The 13,147-nt window shown below is 51.8% G+C and overlaps 1 protein-coding gene across 2 annotated transcripts; it reads left to right on the forward strand.

Annotated features, from left to right (window-relative positions):
- The first annotated feature begins 561 nt into the window (after window positions 1-561).
- LOC114844523 (A disintegrin and metalloproteinase with thrombospondin motifs 5) lies at window positions 562-11,518 on the forward strand. Of its 2 annotated transcripts, XM_029131986.3 has the most exons (9): window positions 562-2,017; window positions 7,039-7,171; window positions 7,386-7,553; window positions 8,002-8,285; window positions 9,001-9,184; window positions 9,271-9,446; window positions 9,525-9,700; window positions 9,784-10,177; window positions 10,287-10,461. In XM_029131986.3, exons 1-9 carry the CDS (start codon window positions 905-907, stop codon window positions 10,311-10,313), a joined length of 2,655 nt encoding a protein of 884 aa, XP_028987819.1. In that variant the 5' UTR covers window positions 562-904; the 3' UTR covers window positions 10,314-10,461. The 2 variants fall into 2 exon arrangements, with proteins under 2 accessions (XP_028987819.1, XP_028987810.1); XM_029131977.3 differs by having other exon boundaries at window positions 564-2,017; window positions 9,784-11,518.
- The last annotated feature ends 1,629 nt before the right edge of the window (window positions 11,519-13,147 follow it).

Genomic DNA, 13,147 nt, shown 5'->3' on the forward strand with positions numbered 1-13,147 from the left:
TGGCACCACACCTCCGTGCAGCGACAGTAAAGTCTCAGGACAGTTCCAAGCAGTCGCACAAACCTGCAGACACACACACACGCACACACTTCCTTTGCTTTCTCATGCCCGTGTGCAGCGGTACAGCACCTACTGTATACACGCTCAGAGACCCCCCTCCCACACTCACACTCACCATTAAATGCCTCACACAGAAACGGTGAACTCCCAGTTCTTATTCTGGACGTGGACATAAATTATCTATTCCCCGTCTAGTTTGCTGAAAGTCTCTGGTCAAGTCCTGTTGTACTTTTAGCCTTAAATTATTAAGCAAGTTAAAGTGCTAAAAGTGTAAAAATAACGGGCTGATTTGAAGTTGGATGCAGACGCGTCTACGCTGAGATAAATGGTGTTGGTCCTGGACGGCTGTGACGTAACCTCCACGGTGACGGTGGAGCGGACGGCCTGACTGAGCGCGCGGCGTTGTTCGGGTTGCGCTCCTCTCTCCTCCGGCGTTTGACTTCACTGATTCGAGAGGGAGCGCGCGCGCGAGAGGCGAGGAGGGGAGGGGAGGGGAGGGGAGGTGATTGAACGCAAAGGGGCAGGACTTTTCCTCTCCGGGTCCTATTAAGCGCAAACTTTGTGTTTTTGTTCTCCAACTTCAGCTCCGTGCTTCCAGCCAGCGCACACTTTTCCTCCGCTGCTGCCGCCGCTGGGTTTGTTTTTCCTCTTCCATTTTCCTCCCTGCCTGATTTCGTTTCCTCCGCCTGTTGGTTGCTACTGTTTGTTTGTTTTTTTTTGCATGGGGGGTGCGGACACCGGGAGGATGCGCTTTTCGCAGGGGCGAACGCCCAAAGTTCTTGCCCACGGCCGGTGCGGGCTGGTTTCAGTGGACATATAGATGCGTTTCGGGCTGGAATGAACAATGGTGCGGCTCCTTGGTGCTGTGGACGGGGGCACGGTCCTGCGTGGGCTGCTGTTGCTGTGCGCCGTGGAGTTGGAGCTGGGAGCCGGGCTCGCGACTTTCCAGGGTTTCTATCTTCCACCTGCGAACGGGTCGCTCCTCACACCTGCCCGGAGGACGGATGGGCTCGTGCGGACCGTCGATCGGATTTACCACGGGGGAGGCAAGGTGGGCTACCTGCTGTACCTGGACGGGAGCCGCTTTCAGCTGGACATGGAGCGGGACGAGGCGGTGCTGTCGCATCACTTCAGTCCCCAGTACGTGCTCGCTGTGATGGGGAAGAGCCCCGCGTCCTTCCAGCGGGAGTGCGTGTACCGCGGCACGGTGGACTCCATCCCGGAGTCGCTGGCCGTCTTCAGCGTTTGCGGCGGGGGTCTCGAGGGCTTCTTCGCCGTCAACCGCACGCGCTACACCGTCACGCCTATCGTCAGGGCGAAGGGACACGAGCACGTTGCGCGCGTGTTGCAGGACAGGGACGCCGAGAGCGCGCTCCACGTGTTCACGCGCGAGAGCTTCAGCTTTGAGGCGGCGCGCGAGGGGCGCGAGAGCTGCGGGACGCGCGACGGGCGCATCGGACGCATCGGACGCAGGCATGCGGCGGGAACACGCCGGCACAGGGGCCGCGTGACGGGGAGACGGGACGGCGGGGGGTCCGTCGTGGAGGACGCCGATGAACGCGGCGCGCACGGGCGGACGTGGTGGAGCCGGCTCGCCAAAGCGGCCGCGCCGCGCGCCGGAGCGAGGCACAAGAGGTCGGTGTCGCGCGCCAGGCACGTGGAGCTGCTCCTGGTGGCCGACGACTCCATGACGAAGAAGTACGGCAAGGACCTGAACCACTACCTGCTCACGCTGGCCTCCATCGCCTCCAAGCTGTACGGGCACGCCAGCATAGAAAACCCCATCCGGCTGTCGGTGGTGAAAGTGGCCACGGTCGGCGAGAAGGAGAAGGGGCTGGAGGTGACGAAGAACGCGGCGGCGACGCTCAAGAGCTTCTGCAAGTGGCAGAACCAACAGAACCCGCTGGACGACGAGCACCAGCACCACCACGACGCGGCCATCCTCTTCACCAGGCAGGTAAACAAAGCTCCCCTCGCGCCGAGCACCTCCACCTGTCGCCCTCTTCCCTCGCGCGCAGCCGCGAAAGGGGCGGCGATACGTCCCGCTGTGACGACACGGGTGTGTGTGTGTGTGTGTGTGTGTGTGTGTGTGTGTGTGTGTGTGTGTGTGTGTGTGTGTGTGTGTGTGTGTGTGTGTGTGTGTGTTCATCTGGACACGTTGAGGCTTATTCAAATGTCAACACTGAGTAAAGACGATTACTGACACACGTCACTGTTTATGTTTTCCGTGCGTAACAGTCTGTTATTTTTATTCTCTGGGTCCGTGGGGAAGCGATCCCCACTGAAACACGTTTGAATCCCAGTTAATGAGAAGCCGGGACTTCGCAACCTGCTCCCCACCTGTCACCTCCCCATTACCGCACGTTCACTGTTTGTTTTCCTACCCCGTCTGTTTCTAACTCCTTTTTCTCTTCGCCGAGTCTCGCGCGCGTAACGCAGCGCAGCGTCCGTGGAACGACCGTAAAGAAAAACAAATCTGTATTTCCTGCGCCTGGTGTTTTTCTGGCCTGGCTCCTCTGTCTCCGGGCGCCCCCTCCCAGTCCCCTGACGACCCGAGAGCCCGTGTGATCTGATCTAGGGCGCGTGCCCGCCGTCGGGCACGTGCATTCTTCCAAGGGTACGGGGCGTTTGAAATCAGCTGCAGGGTGCACAGCGGAAGTATCCCTCAAACTCCCTTGAACGCGCAGCTGAGTCGATTGTCATCCAAAGCCTCGCACTTCATCCCTCTCGCCCTCTCCCCCCTCCCCTCCCTCCCCCGGTGCCTGATCCAAACCCACAGGGCAGCGGATCGGCATGTCCGGGTGTGGCTCCGCGGCGGTTCGCTCCGAGTTAACTTGTTGGGTTCACCTTGGATCGCGGTGAGTTCAAGTCATGCAAGGTCTTGTCATGGCCCGAGCGAGGAGGCGAGTGCCGAGGATGTTACCTCAGGCCTCCTGGCAGCCGCCAGGGCATACCTGAGGGCTGCACGCTGGCAAAGTGGCCCAGTTCCTGTGTGGCAACCACCTTGTGGATCCTTATTAACCTAGTTGCCACGAGACCTGCAGGATTTATAGTGGAACACTTCCATGACTGGAGAAAGTGCAGTGCTGATGGCAGCTTTAGGACAGAAAGCAGTATTGTGTTATTCTTACTTTTTACTTTGTATTATTATACTTTTTCATGTGTTGGCCTCCATTTAAACAGTCGTTCCTTCTGTGTCTCTTTAAAGTTCCACAGTATCAGTCTTAGTAGGTACTTCCATTAATTGAACCTGTCCTCCACGCTTCCTTCGCACGCGTCTCACCTTCGCCGCTGGGAACCTGACACCAGCCTCCAATCATCCACCGCAGACCTCCGAAGCGGGCCGGTGATCCGCATCCGCTGCACGTCCGCGCAACCAAACCAGCCTAATTGCAGCGGGATCTACGTGCACACGGTTAATGTGCCACGTGGGCTTCAGGGTCGCGACCTTCAAACCGTAGAGGCGGGCGTTTAGGACGAGCAAAGCGCGACTCTAACTCTGACCTCTGAACTCTTTAGCCGTTAGCGGGCCGTTATCAGGGTGATGTGTTTTGGCCGAGCGCTTAAACTGCAGACGAATTGCATTCCCAACGACAGCAGGCTTTTGCTGGGCTGCAGGGAAACGGGGCAGCCTGACGGCGTTAAGAGCACCTGTCTGCAAAGATCCCCCTCGGTGTCAGGACCTGCGCAACATTTACAAGTAGATGGAACCATTAATGTTTCCACTGGTTGGACGCCAGTCAGGGAACACCTCTATTTGGCTCCAGTACCTCGTATTTTGCCCCATTTTAGTTGAAAACGAGTGCGATATACAAGGTGTGGTAATGTGTTAACTGTTCCCAGGCCTTTCTAAGGAAAATAACTTTGGCTGTAGCCCCAGTGCAGAGTTAACAAACTTGGATGTGCTGTAGATTTGTTTCAGATGTTTTATAGGCCTGTGGCCGCCCCAGCGTTGCACTGTACTGGGCGTCAGAGGTAACCGGGAAGCCGAGTCATTCTTCTTTCTTTCCTCCGTGTATGTGGGGCAGCTTTGAAGCAGATCCCGATTATTGTGACCCACTGAACTAGAACCGAGGCTCGCCGAGGACTGGCCGAAGCCGGTCGCGGTCGGATCGGGAGCGCCGCGGGGGGACGCGCGGGGCCCCGGGGAGCTGGGCTCTTGTGTGCGCTGACCCGTGTGGCCGTGTCACTGGGTTCCGCACATACCAGCACCGGGACACAACAACGGGCACATTGACAGGGCTCCTCCGTGTGTGCGGGATGCCGTGCGCGGGCCGTTCACGGCGCTGCGGGTCCAGCGGCGGACAAAGCGCCGCTGTGGGATGGGCCGGGGCCCGCGGCCCAGTGGAGATGTTGTCGTTCGCGCTCCGGCTTCATTCACGTTTCGCGGCGATGCCTCCAGTGTGTGAAGAGACGAGTAGCAGGTAGCTGTGATGCCAGTGATGCAGTGGGGTGTTGATGTTCCTTCCAGTCGCCTTCACTGGGGTCATATTTGGAGTAGAAGACAATAAAGGCGCCTCCGCCTGCACACAACCCTGTCCTCCACGCTAATGCTTATTTACAGTCTATGTGCCTGAGCTCAGCGCGTTCTTACACCTGCACTCGTTTCCGCCCTCGGCTCCTTCACGCGTTCGCCTGCGCGTCTGTACATTAACGTGTACATTTCCCATCCCTTGCCCCCATCGCAGCCAGTCGCTGTGTTTGCTTTAGCTGTTCTCAATATTTCACAAGTGCTGTACCTCGTCTGGCGTATGTTGACAACCCGCAGACAGCCAGCGCCGGGATCCAGCGTCCTCGACCCCCGCCGCCGGTCTGTCGACGCCTGGAGACTTCAGTCTGTCCTCTAGCAGCGGCGTCACGCTTCAGCGGCTTGAAGCTGAAAATAAGGGCTGGAGCTGTGACCTTGGGCAGATTTGTGTTTCCCTGCAAAGAAACCTTTTCTCCATTCCTTATACTTCTTTTTTATCGGTAGCTGACTTACTTTCACTTTTAAAATGTTGCAGTTGATGCTCATATGATCTGATGTGACTGCGTGATTCTGCTCTCACGTGTCTGGCTTTTAGTAGTTCTGAGTAAGGCTTTCACCAACAAGGCCTGGAGGACAGTATTTGCCTCAAGAGACTAGAACTTGCTTGGTTCCACCAAGTGTCTCAGTAACTTAACTCAGTATAAATGATGCCTTGCTCCTTTCACACTCTGAGCTTAAACATGGTGTTCCTCAGAGGTCAACGTTGGGTCCACTTTTGTTCATTGCCACTATGTTTAGTGAGCATGTACCCTCACAGTTGTTAACTACATCATGTACTGTCCACAAAATTTAAAACCTGTTGATCACTGGTAAATTATCACTGCTCACCTGTAAGTGCTTTGAACCACAGTGAATTAAGCACCCTCTTTAAAAGAAATCTTTGTGTATGTGTGTGTGTGTATGTCGGGGGGGGCTGTTTGTTTAACACAAGCCTTGGCTTAGCTTGCCAGTGGTCTTGTCTCGTGACCTTTACAGCCAGCTTGCCACCTGTTCTCCTGTTATTTCTGTAACTCCTTGTTCCCAGTTCTCAGTTCTTTCCTTTAATTTCCGTTATGCCCCGTCCTTTCATTCCAGCTCTCATTCCTGAACTTGTTTCTCTTTCCCTCCCTCACTTTTCTCCCTCAGACTTTTTTGTCTGTCTGAGGCCTTCAAGTGAAAAACAATGAGCGTGACCTTTGGGGTAATTTCAGGTATTTTCCACATCACTCATTTAATCTCTGATGAGACATTCCTGCTTTTTACTCACATGGTTCCATGTGACGTGATGTATCAGTAAAAGATGTGTACAAGACAAAGCAGAACAGAATCCGCTCTCACACTGGAGCCTGGGAGGGGATCAATGAATAAATAAATGAAACTAAGTGACTTGTCGAGTGTGTGGGAAACAGAGAAAAAGAAACAAACCAAAAATAAAGGTAAAGCTCCTCTATATGATTCTAAATAAACCAGCTTTTCTTCTGTAGTTTGAAACTAAGAAGAAAGAAACTTCAGCGGCCATTCATAGCCAGACTAAGCCTTTGTGTGTTGTTCATGTGTCCAGCAGTCACTGGGCAAATGCCAGCGCACTCTTCCTGTGTGTGTGTGTGTGTGTGTGTGTGTGTGTTTGTGTGTCTGTGTGTGTGTGTGTCTGTGTGTCTGTGTCTGTGTGTCTGTGTCTGTGTGTGTGTCTGTGTCTGTGTGTGTGTGTGTGTTCTTTCATGTACTGTATGTATCAGTATGTACCTGTTAATTGACGTGTGTTGTCATAGTGTGTGCGTTGTCCCAGCTCATCAGTCATGTGTGTCTGTGTGGGAGAGAGAGAACGCACAGAACACAAGGCAGTTTGTTCCGAACCAATCGGCCTGGAACGGGTAAACACTCGCCCCAGAGAGCCTCTCACACACGACCCAGCTAGCCTGTCAGCGCCACTTAGCACCGCGATTCATCCTCTCCACGAGATGTGTGTGTGGATTCTTCACTACTTTCTGGTATTTTCTCATGAGCACACACACACACACATGCATGTTTGCCGCCGTGAGCCTGCGCTGGCGGCCGCAGTGTGTGAGCGCGTGCACTAAGGACACGCGCCGATTGATCGGTGCACTCAGGGCGCCAGGCAGCGCTGCCCGAGGCCTCGCGTGCCTCGTGTGCGTGGACATGCATGGGAACTGAAACGGAGATCGATGCTTAGTACTCGGGCATGATGCGAGGCAGCAGGACGGTATCGAGCACAAATGCAGGGGAAGAAACTTAAAAGGCATCGACCTCACACGTCAACACCACAGAGGATTGTGCTCATCATCGCTTGTGTAATGTTGTCTGTGGCTTTGGAGGAGCCTGAAGTAAGATGGGCCTAAAAGATAAAGCTGCCTTCAGTAAAATTAGATTTGGTTCGTGTTAATTTTGGCATCACGTCTGTTTCACTTTCACTGCGGTTCTAATCAGACCTACCCTCTGTCTTCTTCGTCCAGGACCTCTGCGGCCACCACTCCTGCGACACGCTGGGCATGGCCGACGTCGGCACCATCTGCTCTCCGGAGAGAAGCTGCGCCGTCATCGAGGACGACGGCCTCCACGCCGCGTTCACCGTCGCCCACGAGATAGGTGCGCATGGATACACAAACAGAGACGAGCCCGCCGGGGCACGCACATCTGTCAGCGCGCCTCCACGGCTGATTAACATCACCAGACTGATGTCATGCTCGATATCTGAACACCTTGTGTGTTTTCTTTTCTCATTCCTGGTGCGTGTGCAAACTCAGCACCTGAATCTCTTACAGCCGCTCTCTCCCTCCTCTCTCTCTCTGTTTGAACCCAGGTCACCTGCTCGGTTTGTCCCACGATGACTCGAAGTTCTGCGAGGAGCGCTTCGGCGTCAACAGCGACAAGCGTCTCATGTCCTCCATCCTCACCTCCATCGACGCCTCAAAACCCTGGAGCCGCTGCACGTCGGCGACCATCACCGACTTCTTCGACGACGGCAACGGTGAGCGCGGCAGAGACAGGGGATCCCTGACTGTAGTTCAGCAAACATCCGTAATAGCTTTTAAACCGAGACATTTTTCAACCTTTATTTCTAACAAACTGCCTCCATGTGAGCTTGACCTGCCACCGAGGGCTGTTTACTACCAAACAAAGCCGGAATCTCTGTTATTAGAAAGTTATTTACAATCCTATTAACTTGTTAAATGCTCCATTGTGGCCAAAAACGGATCACTGGCAGGAAACCAGAATGAGTCATGCTCTGCGTTCCTGTTTCATAGAGCACTTCTCATTCATGACGGCCATAAAACATTTTCTGTTGACATCCACTTAAACACTTCCATCGCTTTCAGCATAATTCATGTAGCAACAGCAGCATTTCAGATTTGACAGTCATTGACTGGCTCGCGCTGCCGATAGACTAAAATGCAGTTTCCCTCTTTCTTCTCCAGCCGAGTGCCTCCTCGACGCGCCGCACCAGCCCCTGCTGGGCTCCGAGGAGCTGCCGGGGCAGAGCTACGACGCCGTCCGCCAGTGTCGCCTGGCCTTCGGGCCCGAGTACACGGTCTGCCCGGGGATGGACGTGTGCTCGCGGCTGTGGTGCGCCGTGATCCGCCAGGGTCAGATGGTGTGTCTGACCAAGAAGCTGCCTGCAGTGGAGGGAACGCCCTGTGGCAAGGGACGCATCTGCCTGCAGGGGAAGTGCGTGGACAAGACCCGAAAGAAGCACTACTCGGTACGCTGTCAGAATAGGTTCTTGTCAGGTGGGACAAAGAGGCCTTAATTAAAAAATAGATTCCTTTTTATAGTTCAAACCCTGGTATTTTAAGCACCTATTTTCCAAACTTGATGTAATAAACAGAACACCAAAAAAAAGGAAGAAACAGATGATGAGAGTGTCGCAGGCATGTGGTCGGACCATATTTTATTAATGGCGCTGCTGATGGATCAAAGTTGGATTCGGCCTCAATCAATTTGTCACATGATGTGCGGATCAGGCCCAACGTATGGGACAACGGGTTCACTGCTCCGTGCGTTGTTGAACTTCATTTAAGGGTTCAGAATTTTTTTAACCTCGTTGGAAAACTATAAAAAACAAGATCTAATTCAGGCTGGTGCTTGGAGAAATATTCAAGCTGTGGCTTCAACAGACTTTCATTATTATCTCTTGGGAACAGCCTCATTCCTTTTCTTTCAGTATCTTTCCACAACCGCAGTTCAGGCCACATTTTTCTCTATTAGTAATGTCTCTCAGAAGGTTTTCTCTGCGACACATGGCCTGGCAGGCTCCCGCGCTGGCTTCTAGCGCATCCTATAATCACACCCTCTTATCGTCTTTCTCCTTCTTTGTCTTTTTTCTCTGATGATTTCCTCCGCTGTCACTTTCTCCAACTTTTATCTCCTCCGTTCCCTCGGCTTTTTCCTCCTCGCTCCTCTCCTTCCTCCTTCAGGCGTCCAACCACGGCAGCTGGAGTTCATGGGGTCCTTGGGGTGCGTGCTCCAGAACGTGTGGAGGGGGGGTGCAGTTCGCCCAGCGCCTGTGCAACAACCCGCCGCCACGAAACAACGGACGCTACTGCACGGGGAAGAGAGCCATCTATCGGTCCTGCAACGTCACCCCATGCCCCGCGTCGAGTGAGCGTCTCACATAACAACAGCAAGGTTGCAAGGAGAGGATCAAAATGCTTGGTATCAAATCCCTGCCCCTCTTCTGTATGCAGACAAGAGTTTCCGCCAGGAGCAGTGCGAGGTGCGCAACGGACCCCAAACCGATCCTAAAGGGGTGAAGACCTTTGTTGAGTGGGTGCCCAAATACGCAGGAATTCTCCCGAAAGACGTGTGCAAGTTGACGTGCAGAGCGAAGGGAACAGGATACTATGTGGTATTCTCCCAGAGGGTGAGTTAAATAAACACTGAGTGGAGAGGATCTCGTGAAATAATATGCAGAGGGTGCTGACAATGGTACTGTGCTCAGGTGACAGACGGGACCGAGTGTCGGCCCCACAGCAGCTCGGTGTGCGTGAAGGGGAAATGCATACGGACGGGCTGCGACGGCATCATTGGCTCCAAGCTGCAGTTCGACAAGTGCGGCATATGTGGAGGTGACAGCACGGGATGCGTACGCGTAGCAGGGAACTTCACCAGGAAGAGGTAAAGGCAAAGGCCCCTTCATAGGGCGTCATCTGGTTCTGGCGGTAAAGGTGTTCACAGTTTCTTTCCCTCCTGCCACACAGTAAGGGCTACACCGAGGTCGTGAAGATCCCCGCAGGCTCCACCCACATAAAGGTCCGTCAGCACAAGGCTAAGGACCAAACCCGCTACACCGCTTACCTCGCCCTGCGGCGGCCCAACAGCGAGTACCTCCTGAATGGAAGGTTCATGATCTCCACGTCCGAGACGATCATACCGCTCAACGGCTCCGTGCTCAACTACAGCGGCTGGAGCCAAAGGGATGAGTGGCTCCACAGCATGGGGCCCGGCGCCATCCAAGAGGCGCTGGTGATTCAGATTCTAGCCACAGATGCTAAAAAGCCTCTGGATGTCCGCTACAGCTTCTACATGCCCCGCCGGACTGCGCCACAGCAGGCGGCGGCGCCGCACGCCCCCAACCCAAAGTCGGCTCTGTTGGTGAGCACTGCGTCAACCACAACTACAGCCACAACCACAACAAGAACCACCACCACCACGAGCAGTAGTACCACTACATCTTCCTCTGCTACCCCTGTTCTCATTCCAGGTTCACCGACCCCTTCAAGTCCCTTGACCCCATCCCCACCCCCAGGGCCCCAGTGGGTAACAGGTCCCTGGATGAGCTGCACCAGGACTTGTGACACTGGCTGGCAGAGCAGGACAGTGCAGTGTAAAGACCAGGAAGGGAAACTGGCTAAAGGCTGCGTGCTGAGCGCTCGCCCCTCTGCTTTCAAACAATGCCTGGTGAAGAAATGTTGAGCAGACAGCTGCAAAACAAAGACATGTAAGACATGATCTACAGGTTCGGGAGAAGGCGTAATTTGCACCTCTTGAGGTGTCGAGTGCTGGATGTAGGACCAACGAATGGGTAATAAAGAGGACGTTGAATGTTGACAGGAAGTGCACAGACCAGTCACTAAGATACTCAGATTGGCTTAGATGCTCCAGACTATTTGGCAGGTGAACCCTGGGAACAGAGACCATCCAGCGCATACGTCTACGATAAACAGATTTCGTATCGCAGGCGTCGTGATGGGATGGCGTGGAACTAAGCTGCATGTCATTTCCACATGGCCAATAACGGATTGTCTTTGCTTCCGTCTCCAAACGCTGGAGGCTCCGTGTGTGTTGCCCTGTAATGGCATGCATGTTGTGTCTTTTTATTTTTGTACTCCTTGTGTTTTGATCACTGTGGGGATTCGTACCCGTTGTCTTTCGTCCTGCGAGTATGTCTGAGACAAGCGCCCCAACAATGGGAAGCACTCATTATTTACTTTTGTTGTCATTTTGCCGCTATGGTACTGTAGCCTTGATCCACATCCACTGCTCTGCGCATCAGCATCCTGTATTAAGACGATCTCTAAGGAATCTTTGTAGCAAGAGTCTCTTGAGAAAAACACCAAGATTGTGTGGGTACGTTAAAAGTATCCCTTTGCATAGAGGTTCTGGTTCAGGACCACATGTCCCCACTTTGAGCTCTGTGTGTTCTTTGACTCTTGATACCCAGAAAACTGGGAAGCAGCGCAAGCAGAGAAGCCAAGATCGTCCTTTATTTGGTTTTGTCTGCATAAAGCAGGTAAACCCAGACATATTCTTTTCAAGTTTTGCTGTAAACACAAGTATTGATTCTACTGAATTTGATCATCACATGGAAAGAAACACGCCATGGATGTATGCTATCCTTTAGAGGACGACCCTTACAACACTTCAATCAAGAAGGGGCGTAGTCGCTTTGACTCAATTATTATTATTATTGAGGGGAGTTTATTACAGGCTTTGGGCCGTGACCAGACTCATGTTTAAAGCACATAACAATATCAAAATGCGCTTTTAGGCTTCTTCAACCTCTGTTCCTCCTGTATCGTTATTATGCTGGTGCTGGATGCTGTTCTTTGTTACAGTCGATATCTTTTAGCGTGTTTAGGAATCAATGCTAAATGACAATGTGTGTCCTGGATACTCACAACAACAGCAAGAGCAATACTAATAACTGTTTGTCTCTATTTCACATTCTTTATTTGCTGTTTGTTTGTAGGTTGTGCCACAACATTAAATACACTTGGAGACACTTAGCTGAGCTGAATATAAAAACCATAAAAAATGCTAACTTTATGCTAAGCTAAATGCTAACAGGCTGCTATCCCATGCATTTGTTGGCCTACATAAGCTTGGTAGCAATCTTCTTGTCTAAATCACAGCAGTTAAATGAACAAAAGTATTAAACTCACAGAAATAACTATGTTTAAGTCAAAACATATGTTTTTATTGTACTTTGGATGTACTGGCCCTTCAATCCTTCATGTTTGCATTGTTGGCAGTTTTTCACGATTCGCCAATTAAATCTAGGTTTTGTTTAGAGGCAATGAATGTAGAACTCTTTGAGAGAAGTTTCTAAACAAACAGTCATGTTTGTGTGAAACTGAAGGATGTAATGTCAGACACACCATCACAAAGTATTGGTTTAGGTTTCCGCAACAAAAGGAATTTAAAATCCTTTTTTCATGTAGGTCTGTAACTGTGTTGTACTTTCCGACACTCTTCCCATTTGTCCGCGTGACAAACTTCACCCTGCTGAAAACAAATCATCATAATGACCCGGGTCGACATGTTACTCACAAGATGTCCTGTCTTCTGGACTCACGTTGGGATTTTATTTACACAATGTAGACTTTTTGTACATGAGTAGATCTTTCATATACGTGTTAGTATTCAAACCTATTTACACAAAAAATGCACACACATTCAGACACACACCACTGAAACAGTCCATCGGAGTATTTCAGACGCAGGTGCACCAACCTCTGACTCCTCTGGTGGGGAAATCCCTCTTGCTGAAAAACCAGAAACACGGCACTGAACTTGTAATTTATTGTTTGTACAACTGGTATGTGTGAATAAAAAACTGAGATGAGCTTTATTTATTATAGTAATTTTGTATCAAATTACTATTTAACTTGGAATATGACTGTGCAGAATCATTCCTTTGTAAGAATATAGTGTTTCTTTTCTAGTCATCCACATGAATCTATGTACATAAAATCTATATATTTCAATATCTGTGTCTCTGTGTCTTTGTAACTACCTTACTGATCCCCACGAGGGTGCACACAGATGCCCGCTGGGTTTCTGTGTCTGGTCCAAGGACACCTCCACCTCCACGTGAGGCCAGGAGGAACCGGAAATCGAACCGCCGGTGCGGGGTTTCACGGACGACTGACCCCAGCGACAGCAGTTCCAAACCACTCAGTGGAGCTTAATGTGAAACAGATGTGGCGAAGCTGAGAGGCTTTGCGTTCAGTTTCAAACTATTCGCGTTCACAGGAAGCCGGCCTGCCATGGAGCAGCTGAGGAAAAATGCTGTCAGGCATGAAGAAAACTCTAATTAAGCAATGTTAAATTAAACCATCA

This window comes from Betta splendens, chromosome 2, assembly GCF_900634795.4.
Source record: "Betta splendens chromosome 2, fBetSpl5.4, whole genome shotgun sequence".
Lineage (NCBI taxonomy): Eukaryota > Metazoa > Chordata > Actinopteri > Anabantiformes > Osphronemidae > Betta > Betta splendens.

Excerpts from the sequence above, each read along its gene's own strand:
- LOC114844523 (XM_029131977.3), top strand. The coding sequence starts at position 905 with ATGGTGCGGCTCCTTGGTGCTGTGGACGGGGGCACGGTCCTGCGTGGG. Across the intron at positions 2,018-7,038 it reads CCATCCTCTTCACCAGGCAG|GACCTCTGCGGCCACCACTC; the intron begins GTAAACAAAGCT and ends TTCTTCGTCCAG. Across the intron at positions 8,286-9,000 it reads CCCGAAAGAAGCACTACTCG|GCGTCCAACCACGGCAGCTG; the intron begins GTACGCTGTCAG and ends TTCCTCCTTCAG.